Genomic DNA, 12,948 nt, shown 5'->3' with positions numbered 1-12,948 from the left:
GTAGAGGGCACAATAGACCCTAGGTCGCGGTGCAATCCTCATTCTTTATCTTATCTTATCTTATCTAGAAAATATAAAAATCGACATAGAAAGGCAGTAGAAGCAAATGTTACAGAATTTTTACATTGTTACATTTAAATCAATTCAATTCCAAAATAATCACTCTTGTAGGCTTGGTAAGTCAGATAATGTTAGGAAAATTTTTAAATATAAGAAGCTGGTGCACTACTATTTTCATGAACACAACTGTATATCTTATACACTGACCTACGTATATATTCGGCATAAGATTTGATAGAAAAACCAAAATTTGTATACATAGTCATTGTACAAAATAAGCGGGAGGTTTGAATATCTTAGTTATATGGGAGCTAGCTCAAGTTTTCGCCCAATTGTATCCATTTTAGGCACATTGATATATTGTTATGAATAAAATTCGTTTTGATATTTTCATTGAGATAACTCAAATACCATTAATTTTGGATACACAGTATAACTACTGCAAGAAAAGGATTCTGTCTGAATTTCCATTGCATATCTCACACAACGATCGATATTTTCGATCAAAAGTCAACTGTAAGTACTGGGGCCCACATATTCGGCACCTAGGGTGTTGAACAGTTTAAATTCGATTTGAACAATTTTTTGTCATAAAGTGGCACACATTAAATATATTATTTAGGCAAAGTTTAATCCCATTATATTAATTGCTTCTTGATTTGTGTACTGGAAAATGAACGAATCAAGTGAAATTTAAACTTGTGCTATTGTGGTTATTATCCGCCACGGTACTACGCCTATTGTCCAATTTTTATCCCGGTCCCTATGAAGCCTTGTCATACTATCTCGATTAGTTTTAGGTGATACGTACAACCGTTAGGTGAACAAAACTATAATACTCTATAGCAACTGGTTGCAAGAGTATAAAAATAGGAATATTATTAATTAATAAATATGTTAAGGTGAATTAGCTTATATTACGTTAGAAGTGTTCTTATTGTGCGCAAAATGATTTCTAAGAGTAAAATATAGTTTTATAGATTATTCCTAAATTAACAATTAAAATGTGGGTTGTAGAGTAATTTTTTTGTTATACTAGGGAAATTCAGAATCTGGTGCAAATAGTTCTGCATCTTTGCAATTGCAAATTAGTGAGCATATTTTTGCTTTTACACTAGCAAAATGTGTAGCGATGCTCCTGCTACCCCCTTGCAAATAAGCAAAACTAAAACGCCATTGTATTATTTGCAGGGTGGTTTGCAAATTATCAGCTGCTGTCAAAAATAAGAAACATTGTAAACAAAGAGAAGAAATGGAGCAAACCGGTTTGAATAAAATAAGGCCAAAACACGAAAAGCCGAATAAAAAGTGGAGCCAAAAAGAAATCCAGAGTATACTGTATTTCTTGCAGGAAGCTCCAAAAGTTAAAGCGAAATATGTGCCCCATAAAAATATTTCGTCCTTTAAATGTCCATAATTTCTTCAGCAGCTTCATCAAATAAAGCGTCAGTTAATTTTTCCTAAAAATTTTTTTCGGCATATTTTTCAATTTTGTTTACAAACAAGGTTTTTCTTAACCAATCAGCTGTGAATTAATGTTCTTTGCAAGGGTCGCACAGAAACCACAAAAAATACGTTCATTGTTGATGGTAAATATTTGCAATTACATAATTATGCAAACTCAGATGCACAAGATTCTGAATTGCCCTACCATGTTTTTTTTTTTCTATTGATACAAAAATTAATTTAAAATCGTTTAACAGTCATTGTTGCGAAATGCTTTGCTAGTATTTGTTTAATATTTATTCTTATGCAACATGTTGCTACAGAGATATAATAGTTTTGTTCGCCTGACAGTTGTTTGTGTCATCTAAAAATATTTGAATTAGATATGGGGTTATATACATAAAAATGTATAAATTATCAAGATAATGAGGCGAGTTGAAATCCGAGTGACTGTCTGCCTGCTCGGCCGTGTCTGCAACTAGTAACTTGAGTAAAAATTTAGATATCTTGGTGAAACTTAGGCGTAATCGGGTCATAAATTGAAAACCCGTAAATTGCCATAATTAGCGCAAAATTAAGATACATAAGTGTAATTTGGTTCAATTAAAACCAATAACACGAGGTACCTGTTGTTGAACAATTTAGTGGGCGTGGCACCGCCCCTTATATGTTTAATGTATATATTACCCAAATTTACACGGGAAAAATCATGTTAAGTAACAACGGTTTCATTTTCCGTATAAAAAAGTACTCAGCTCTGGTTGCCCAGAGCTAAATTATTTATAGATTTTCTTATCCTAATTTATGTATGCACCACATGCAGAGCACATACACATATCTTAATATTAATCTACTATATATAACGACAGTATGTACACATATCTTAAGCATAAGTGTTCTCAACGGCATACAAAATTACTTCTTATCTTTTATTATTTTAGGATAATTTGCGATCCTTTACATTGCATATATTACATAAGACAGTCTCTAATCAATATACCCAAAATGAACATTTATTACACTGTTGATAGAAATGTGTATTTGTAAATACATATCTATATCTTGAGACTAAATTCGTATGTGCTGGCGATAATGAATGTAAATATTTTTAACATGATATCTGTTTCTATACAGATTTACCAGAATTTCTTTTTCAGAAATCTGAACAAATCATTTTGACACCTCTTGAGATGTTTCAGTTCAGAAATCGGAACATATTGCCCACGTTGAAGTGTTTACTCTTCAAAATAATTCAAGTTTTTATAAATCTTGGGCATTTTAATTACGTTTTTCTTTACAAAATTGACGGATCGAACTCGTAATAATTTTTCTAATATAAGCTATTTTTTATTTTACTAAGTTTTAAATTTTTAATACAATTTTCATTTATTAATATTAATAATTATTTTCGTAAGATATATCCTCCTACCGTACCTCCTGTCGTAGGACAATTGTTACGATGATTGCACCATCCGTAGGATTAGGTTGTCAGTATTCATGCCGTAATGCATAATATGATGTTATTCTAAAACCAAGTGTTTCGAATTTAATTACGGAACTTTTCAGATCGTATGCCTAATTTCTCCAAGTGTAGACTGGCGATCTCTTCATCGAGTATTTTCTTCAGCAGAGGCACATCTGCGTTGTATATGTCAGCCTTGGTCAACAATTCGATTTGTGTCACCACTTGATTTCTGGACGAGTTGAACATCTTAAGATACGATGACCGTACGCGAAGCCCAAATTTACCAGACGTCCTTTGGCCAACAAAATAATATGATTACCATTGGGGTATTGGCAATGGCATTCAAACATGTGACGTCGATTTCACAATCGAAATTACCAATATTACAAACATTTCGGTACAAACATTTCGGTAACAATAACGGCACAACTTTTGTCAATATCAAAACCAGCAACACAGCACTCTTTGCCAGCAATCATCATATCGGTGGGCTGTTTAATACCATCAATTAGCGACCCGCGACAACCATACAGATTATAGAATTTACTCTTGGTCACCGATATTATATATAAATTGTATACACCGGTTATGGTTTCTTCGCTCAAACCCTTAATGGCCTTCAGGTACTGTGTGAACTTTTCATGCACTAAGTTTGTCAAATTACCACCATTATCGAGATTCAAGTTCAAGAGCTGACAATCTGAGAACAGTAAGGTCTGTTCAATACAACATAAGTATTCTTCATTCAGCATGTCATAGAAGGAGTAGTAATATAGTCACGTCGTGAATCATTGAGTTCACTTAATCCTCTTTAAATACCGTTGAGTATTTCAAATGTTTTGGTGAATTTGAAATTTGGTGCTTTTCAAATGAGTATTGAAATAAATTGATGTGGACAATTATATCTCACGCTGTCCTGGTCAACTCAACAGATGCCCTTTTTTCAAAAAATACTCCACAACTATTTTTAAATATTTTATATTATTATAAACATGGTAAAACTCTAAGTAAGCTTAACAAAGTAATATACATTTTTTATTTTTCTTTGTTGAATATTTGCATTTTTTTCAGTAGGAAAAGGATAAACATTGTGCATCGCTCTCTACGATGCGCCGTTGATTATTCTTACGTCTGCAGTTCCTACATTTGCCATCTTGGCTTAAAATGCCGTTTCCATCTTCATAACAGAGAAGTATGGGATACTTAGCATCTTCTGAGAGACTGCTACTTTGAATCTATATATATATATTTCTGGCCTAATAATGAAAATAGGAATATTTATCAATGAAAATGGTTTTATTATTTTTCAAAATATTCTCCATCAAGATTTATACACTTTTGCATGTGCTCAAACCCATTTTCGAAGCACTTTTTCCACTCTGATTGAGGCACCTCCAAAACATGGTTTTTGAATGCTTCAACAGCATCTTCTGGCGACGACAATCGTTGACCACGCATTATTTTCTTGATGTGTGGGAATAAAAAGAAGTCATTGGGTGCCAAGTCAGGGCTGTACGGCGGATGACCTATCAATTCGACGTTCTGGCTGGTCAAAAGGCGCTGGTTTGAGCCGATGTGTGAGAGCTCGCATTGTCATGGTGCACAATGATTCGTCTTCTCTTGTTCCTTTTCAAATTTCTCCGAAGACTTCAGGCAAACAAATGGTCGTGTACCACTCAGAATTGACCATCCTACGTTGCTCAAGCGGAACAGTCGCCACATGACCAGTTTTGCCGAAGGAACAGGCGACCCTTTGCTCGAAGTGCTTCTTCCACGAACAACTTTCGTTGGATTTGGCTCGTCTTGGAAGACCCACACGGTCGATTGCTGTTTTGTTTCGGGCTCATACGCATATATCCATGATTCGTCACTTGTGACGATCTTATAAACGTCTTTTGAAGCACCGCGATCGTATTTTTYCAGCATTTCTTTACACCAATCCACACGAGCCTTTTTTTTTGAGCGATTGTCAAATTGTGCGGGATCCAACGAGAAATGCATAGGCATGCCTCTATCTGAAGGTATGTTACATGACGGTCTTGCATTATCAGTTCACTTACGTCATCGATGTTTTCTGGCACAACGGCTGTTTTTTGGACGATCTTCACTGAATTCGTCTTTGAGCGAGCGTCGGCCACGATTGAATTCGTTGTACCAGTTTTTCCCAGTGCTATAGGATGGTGCTTCATAGCCATACAAAGATTTTAGTTCATCGATGCACTCTTGTCGTGATAATCCACGTCGAAAGTTGTGAAAAATGATCGCACGAAAATGTTCACGAGTTAATTCCACTTTTTCGCCGAGATGAATTTTTTAATTCCCTGTAAATAAAACAATTCACGATTAAATGACAAAACGTTCTGAGTGANAAAAAATGTCAAACTTTCCAATGGAAATGTCAGATTGCACCTGGCAACACTTAGTGTTGCCTAGGCCAGAATATATATAGTATATACTTCTATTCTTAATATTATTGTTGTCTACAATTGGAGCAACAGTAACTAGCTTGGAATTTTTTGGAATTTGTTTATTTGAATTAATTAGTTTTATTCCACATATTTTTTGTGTACTTGACGGACATATAATTGAATGCTTTTCGTTTATAATAACTTTCATTCATTAATGGTTTTTTACTAACGATATCTATAAATTTAAATATGTTAACTATAGCGTTTTGTATGACTTCAAAACCACTTTTATGGTTTTGGTTCAATAGAATTGTTCGAATAATTAAATTGTTATTACCTTTATTGGCGCGACTCGTGATTTAGCTGAAAGTATATTTACATAAGTTTCGTCTGTTTGGTTTTCAGATTTTTCATAAACTTAGGCCCCATACCATTTCATAGAAGCTTCACCAAATCCATGTCACTCAGTATTTACCGATTCATTGCATATAATGCGTCTGGATATTCGTATTTGATTTAACAATGGGAGCTCGCTTTTCTGTGACGACTTTTCAATCTTCTCGTTGCACTTCCAAATCGAAGTTATATGAAAATGGTCGTCAAATGGAGCCCAATTGCCACCCAATGCTTTAACTTCGTTGTTATTTTCCTTGTTTAAGTCAAGTTGATTTTATCTGTCGTCATGAGGTATATTTTTAAAAAGTTCAATGTTATTGTAACACCATTTTCTAGGGTTGAATCCATATTTTTTTTTTGTAAACTTGACATCATCTAGATTATCTCCTCCTGTCATAAGATCATCCATATAAAAATCTACATTGATAATTTCTGCTACTTCTGGGTAATAATTTATCTCCATGTCTAAATTGGAGCTTATATTAGTTGATCCATATATCAACCACCCAAACACACTGTTCTGGAGTTTGTAATTAAGATTTTCAATCGGTATTTTTTCTTTTTATAACAAATCAAGCTGATTTTAGTGAATCAATTTTACCTGGAACATTAAATGAAGGGCCGGCCAGTTTTATATGCTCTGGAATTTTTTTAACTTTAATGTATTTTGTAGGAACATGAGATACAATCTTTTGTACTACAGTTGTATCTAAATTTGTTTCAAAAGGATTTATTATTGATTTTAATTGAAGATTAACCCTTCTTTTGTATTGATCTTGTTTTGTCCAACCCCTTCAAGTTCTTTGGTTATAAGGTGAACTTGAGACCCATTATCTAATAAGGCACGTGCCTTTATTATTCTGTCATCACGGCCTTTTATACTAACAATTGCTGTGGTTAGTAGGACATGTTTAGAATCACTTTTTAATCTCCCATTTTTCGCATTTTTGATTACTGTGCTTTTTGCTTTAAAGGATTTGTCTTTGTGGAGCCATAAATGATGGTTTCCTTGACATGGCACAAGCTTATAGTTTAATAAAGCTTGTAAAAATTATTTGCAGACAAACTGAGGCTTTCCAATACTTGTGTACTGTGGAAAATATTGTCTTGAAATTTTCGTACACTAAAAGCGGTCTCAGTCACTTCTGGTGCATCTAAAATTTTTTTGAAATAAGTATTTGCTGGTTAACCTATTAACCGCTGGTTAATAAATTCAAGCGCAGTATCACGAGTTTTTTCTATAGTCTCTCTATGCTATCTAGAGAGCATATTTCCTTTATTTTACAGTCTGCAATAATTTTTTCTAATTCTGTTAATAAGAATTGAAGCCTGGGAACTAAACCAAGATTTGAAAAGCATTCCATTTTCCTGTGAGCACTATTTTCTCTGAATTATAAATTCACTTAACTTGGCGAACGCTGTCAAATAAAGCGTACCAACCGTCCTTTCAACATAATTTTTAAAATAGTTATCTTTTTTATTTTTGGACAATTCTATTTTTTTTCGTTGAAACTCTGATCTGTTTTTGTCCAAACTATCTTGGAGTCTCTAAATTTCTCACTTCTTCATTTATATCCATACTCATGGATTTTTGCAGTTCTTCTGCTAATTTTATTTGATTCTCCATTTTCTCCCAAAAACAAAATATATATATATAAGATAATAAAAAGTTAAGTAATAATTAAAAATATTCTTACTTGTGCGGATATAATTTTTTGTTATGGAATTTTCCGGGAGTTTTGAAATTTCAACTTTACCACCTCGCACCGCATTGAAAAAATGGCGCCAAAAGCAGTTTTTTGTTTTCATAAATAACTTCTTTCCGGCTCTTTTTACAGGAAAAACATATCTATACAAATTAAAGGTAGAGGAAATTTTCTACAATTTATGTTCCTTTCTTTCCTAAAATCAATAGTTTCGGCGTACGAGCACCGTAAACCATTATACATCCACACAAACGTGGAATATTTACTTTAAATTGCTCATATTGTGATTTGTAAATTATAAAAATTATATGAAGGTTAGATATTGTTCCATAGAATGAAAACCTAACTAACTACTAGCCTACCATGTCTAGCTAGTCTGCTATGTCTCCACAGGTATAAAGGAATGCGTACCTTCTGTGTCAAGCCTCTTCTTTCCCTTCTACGAAACATCTGGCCCCAGCTGAGCTCAATAGAAGTATTTAGTCTAAGTCATCATTGGCAGTGATTTCCATACTGTAAAATTTAAACATAATAACAGAGTAAAATCACTTGGTATTATGAGTACAGGCATTCGTATAGAAAACGAGTTTGTCCCGATTAATCCTTTGTTAATTTTCCAAAGAATGTGCATGTTCTGGCGACACTCTCCACTGTGAGACCACCCCTCCACATGAGTTCGATACTTATGGTGATGTCCAATCCTTCCCTCCTCTTACTAGTGTCGAATGTAGGTTCGCATGCTACATTCTCAATACTTATATAATATTATTACTAATAATAAATTCATGGAGAGACTCATCTCGTGCATTGCAGTCCAAGACCAGGTGAGGTCTGTTCTTCCCGCAGTAGTTCACCAGGCCCTGCACTGGCTCGGTGAGCGAAGTATGCGCGTCTCCTGGAAAATAGGCCGCTGACAGGACGAAATCCGCACTTCCGTTATCCCTGGTCTGCTCAGCGACCAGGACCTGTGTTAGGAATTCTAAAATAAAAAAGTAATCAATATTTCTCGCAGCTACTATGCATTCTCACGGTCTCCCACTGGAGAGATCCCAGATTACCTTGTTGCAGCTCAAGATAAGGTCCCTGACCCCTCCTCTGTGGACCCATGGCTTCTGCATTAGCAGGATGCCCAGTGACCAAAGGCCTTCAAGACTGTAAAAGAAAGTGTTCTTAGCAGCTATGAGAGTATCGGACACTACCAAAAAAGCACTAATGGGGTTCCGGAAAAATATAAACAAAATTAATAAAACATAATTCGGCGTTTCTTCTCCCTTTTGTCACATTTAAACTTAATTTTAACAACCAATTCTAGCTGCTATTTGCTCATAAAATCACTTTTGCTCATATATTACGCCAGTTTGCGAATTTTTGGTCACGTGTTAATTTCTTGTGATCATTTCATCGATTGGAAATTAAGTTCTTGTGTTTTAAGTGTCAGTATGTTTGTGTTATCGGTGCGAAAATGAGCTTCGAACAAAGAGCCAACATTAAATTTTGTTTTAAAATTGATAAAACTTTTACCGAAACGTTTCAATTGCTGAAACAAGATTATGGCGATGATTGCCTATCCCGTAGCAGAGTGGACTAGTGGTTTCTATGTTTTCAAAGTGGTCGTGAGGATATAAATGACGATTAACATGTGGACCAATCAAAATCCTTCGAAATCATCATTGAAATTTATGGAAATGGAATTGAACATCTCCAAAACATCGATTTATCACATTTTCACCTAACATTTGGGCTTACGAAAGGTGTGTGCATGGTTTGTTCCGAAAAAATTGACTGACGACCCAAAATTGCTCAGAATCCAACATTCAAAGGAAGATTATTTGACCAAAAATCACATTTTAACTATTAACCACTCCCCGCATTCAGCTGATATGGCACCGTGCGTCTTCTTTGCGGAAAAATGCATTTGTCAATGAAAGCGTTATGCAGACGTAGGCTTCAAAAGGCTTGCATCGGTATACTGGCAGCCATAGAGTGGGAGACTATTTTGAATAAAATAAATTGATTTAGCTGAAAAAACCATTTTTTCTTTTTTTTTTTTAAGTCCTGTTTACTTTGAAATTCCTTGTAGGTCTAGTAGAATTTATTTCAAATTTACAGTTATACTATATAGCTGAAGATCGCCGTTGGTCTGTACGTTTCCCGTTTGAGCATGATTTTATAATACCTTTTTTCTCTGACGGAAGTAAAATATTGTTATAAAACTAATTGAGTCTATGACCTAGAACAAAACTTATTAAAATACAAAGTTGAATTTTTATTCATTCACGATTTTGTCTAATAATGAATGTTGAATTCTTTCGCAACATTAAAAAAAAGGCCAACAGGTATTTCCCCGACTTTAATCCTTAAAATGTTCGCTTACATCCGATCCTAGCCCTTCCTTACTTATTTTATTTATATTAAATAAAAAAAATCCAATCAGGAGTTTACCCTTTAATAAACAAATGTTTCAAATCATTTTGTTGTATATTGATGTAATAGTATATAAATTTATAGGAAAACTGTGGGCGTGATCTATTTCCATTCATTTCAATCTGATAAACTGTAAAATATTAACCAAAGACAGTATTGATGGCAATTATTTTGTAAAATCACGAGCAGAAGGAACGATGGATCGTGAGAGCCTTAGCGAATGGGCTAAGGATAAACCACTTAGTATTCTACAACTTGATCCCGCAGATAGAGCTGTACTAAGAATAGCAGGTAAATAAGTAAAACAAATATTTGATTAATTGTTAATATGTTTTCGTTATTTTGTAAGCTTTAGATCTAAATTACTGCGTCATATATTTGATATATTGTGTTACCTCTTTTTCGAAAAGCTTGGCTAAATTTAATCCAGTACTGCCATAAAAGCCACATTTTCCTCAGGATAACTGTTTTTCTGTTAAAATGTTATCATAGCAGTGTAAAATGTTAATATCAAGTGTTTTGTAAACGAAGCTTCTAATAAGTAGATACTGATGCTTTATTAAATTTGCTATTATGATTTGATATTATGTCACACATTTTCTAAATACCAAAATTCAAAAATATATACGCATGAAAGTTTACACCGATAAAATATGGCAAGTTTTCTGTACAGCTGTACTTTTGTGCTCTTAGAAACTTGTTTAATTTATATACTATTTAAAACTTTGTGGTGAAATTATCTGAATTAAGTGATCCGTTAAGATAAGTATCACTGTTATATTGTTCTATTAAAGCAATTGAGATTTACTTTAATTGTGTGTTGGCTAATTTTAATTTATTCCGCCAAGTCAATTTTCAAATTTCAATTTGTTTTTGTGCTACATTTTAAATAGTGCAATTGTTAGTGTTAATTTATATTGCTTACTTAAATTTCTTTCTTATTTTATTCGTTTCCATCTTTGACCACAGCTGTTTGCGAGTTTCTTACTTTCCGTGTGTTACAGTGCATCTCAAACTGCTCGCTACATTGGTTGTTATCAAATTTCATCATATCATCATTTGTTATAAATATATTTGTCATTGCTCTTTTTACTTTTATTATTTAACATTTTTTATATTTTTATTTAATATTGTTTTTGTTCATTATGGCTTGTAACTTTCCGAACTGCTCTGTGAAAGGCGAGTCGGAACGCTTTGTTTCTTACTGGCTTTGTGATGGGCTTGCCCATATTAAATGTGCTGGACTGACAGGTAGGATGTTGGATTCTATTCTTGACAGTAAGGGCTTGCGACCAACAAAAATTTAATTGTTTAAAGTTTTTAAGCAGGCGCGCAATGGTTTCAAGAAGATTGGTCATGAGCTTGAAACCCTTACTGAAAAATTTAGGCATTATGAAACGTTGTTTCAATAATTTCAATGCCTAAATGATAGATATTACTGTATCTTCCTTAAATCCTCCTCATCAATCTTTCATCCCCTTGTCCTCAAGGAGAGAAGGTTCCGTCTGCTGAGGACACAGAAAACTTTTACTGAAGACGCTAAGCGGAAAAATTCTCAAGATCCGCCTCCAAATACAACAGGAATATTTCGACGTTTAAGATCGACGTATCCGCTGACAATTTTCAATTGATACTTGACAATTCAATTTGGCCATCTGGGGTCTTTGTGCCGAATTCGAGCACAAACGTGATAAGTCCTGTAGTTATCACTAAAATGCCAAGAAATCCCTTGGATACAAAAAACTAATTAACAATAATTCGCTGATTATTTATTATCAAAAATGTTAGAGGTCTAAATACGAAACTTACTGATTTGTATTCAAACAGCATTCATTGTACTTTTAAAATCATTGCTTTCACAGAGACTTGGCTAAAGCCTCACATTTTTGATAATGAAATATTCAACAGCGAATTCAAAGTCTTTAGATATGACCGGATGAACAGAAAAGAAGGTGGTGTCTTGCTTGCTGTTCATTCTTCAATTCCATCTGAAGAAGTCGATGTTCCGCATGCAGACTTCATAGAATTTCAGTGCATTCGTATTTGCGCTAATAGTGGCCATATCTACTTAACCTTATCTTGTATACCGCTTCACTCGGACATATCTATATATATGCAGCATGATTCATTAATAAATAATGTTTTCTCAATGGCTAATAATACTGATTCCATTATTGTCTTGGGAGATTTCCATTTACCGTGCGTATCATGGAAATCTGTTGATGATTACACTATTCCTTTTAGTACTCGCTTATGTTTTAACGAGTTCTTAGATGAAATGCCGAAGTTGCGTCTTAACCAAATTAATTTAATTTCAAACGAGTTTGGTAAGTTCTTAGATCTAGTTTATGTTGATAACGCTTCAATGTTATCTGTTGACCGATGTGATCCTTTGATTCGGCCAGAGGACTCGTATCATCCTGCTTTGGAAATTAACATCGAAACCATAGCCAACTTTGCTCATAATAATACACAAGACCTTTGTTTTCGGTTCAACTTTGCGAAAGCAAATTTTAAGAAGATTAATTGCGAACTTTCTAAAGCAATTTAGCCAGATTACAGAGGCAATATTGAATTTAGTGCTTTCCACTTTAATGGAACTATTTTAAACTTATTTAAAAAATAAGTTCCGAAGTGTGCTGTTACTCAAAAAATGAGTTCTAATTTATGTTTTTCGAAAGAGTTATGCAAATTAAAAAATAGAAATCTGCTTTTAAACTAAACTAAAATTAAACTAAATTTAAACTAAACTAGTGATAATCACACCATTTCTAATATATTCGCTGAATTCTTTAGGCCCAATTACTCTCCAAAATCTCCAAAAAATGTTCCGCATCAGGTTGATTTCTGTCATTAATGCACCTACCATTTCCGAAGCTGACGTCTTATATCAGTTAAATATRTTAGAACAATCATACAATTATGGGCCAGCTATGATTCCCTCATGCTTTCTTAAGAAATGTGCCAAATATATATACTTACTTTACATATTATATATTTAAGGGGTTACATGTGTTTCCTCGGGCAAAAAAACGGGCTTTTT

The 12,948-nt window shown here is 33.9% G+C and overlaps 2 protein-coding genes across 4 annotated transcripts in view; one reads left to right on the top strand and one right to left on the bottom strand.

Moving 5' to 3' along the window:
- Nucleotides 1-12,948, top strand: part of LOC108970253 (dystonin) — a 134,615-nt gene that overhangs the window by 9,295 nt on the left and 112,372 nt on the right. For all 3 annotated transcript variants that reach the window (XM_018935531.1, XM_018935532.1, XM_018935533.1), the window contains exon 2: nucleotides 9,990-10,196. In XM_018935531.1, the coding sequence (XP_018791076.1) occupies nucleotides 10,103-10,196 (94 nt within the window). In that variant the 5' untranslated portion in view covers nucleotides 9,990-10,102. The remainder of the gene's footprint in view (nucleotides 1-9,989; nucleotides 10,197-12,948) is intronic.
- On the bottom strand, nucleotides 3,053-3,723 carry LOC108970251 (adenosylhomocysteinase-like). The gene is made up of 2 exons (XM_018935524.1): nucleotides 3,377-3,723; nucleotides 3,053-3,263 (listed from the first exon to the last, which is right to left on the bottom strand). The coding sequence occupies exons 1-2, from the start codon at nucleotides 3,721-3,723 to the stop codon at nucleotides 3,053-3,055; spliced, it is 558 nt and encodes a 185-aa protein (XP_018791069.1).

Source organism: Bactrocera latifrons, unplaced genomic scaffold, assembly GCF_001853355.1.
Source record: "Bactrocera latifrons isolate USDA-ARS-PBARC rearing strain unplaced genomic scaffold, ASM185335v1 scaffold_293, whole genome shotgun sequence".
NCBI classification, from domain to species: domain Eukaryota; kingdom Metazoa; phylum Arthropoda; class Insecta; order Diptera; family Tephritidae; genus Bactrocera; species Bactrocera latifrons.
Note: the sequence above shows the minus strand (reverse complement) of the source record. Positions and strands in the feature narration are given on the sequence as shown.

Excerpts from the sequence above, each read along its gene's own strand:
- LOC108970251 (XM_018935524.1), bottom strand. The coding sequence starts at position 3,723 with ATGCTGAATGAAGAATACTTATGTTGTATTGAACAGACCTTACTGTTC. Across the intron at positions 3,264-3,376 it reads GCCGTTATTGTTACCGAAAT|GACGTCTGGTAAATTTGGGC; the intron begins GTTTGTACCGAA and ends TGTTGGCCAAAG.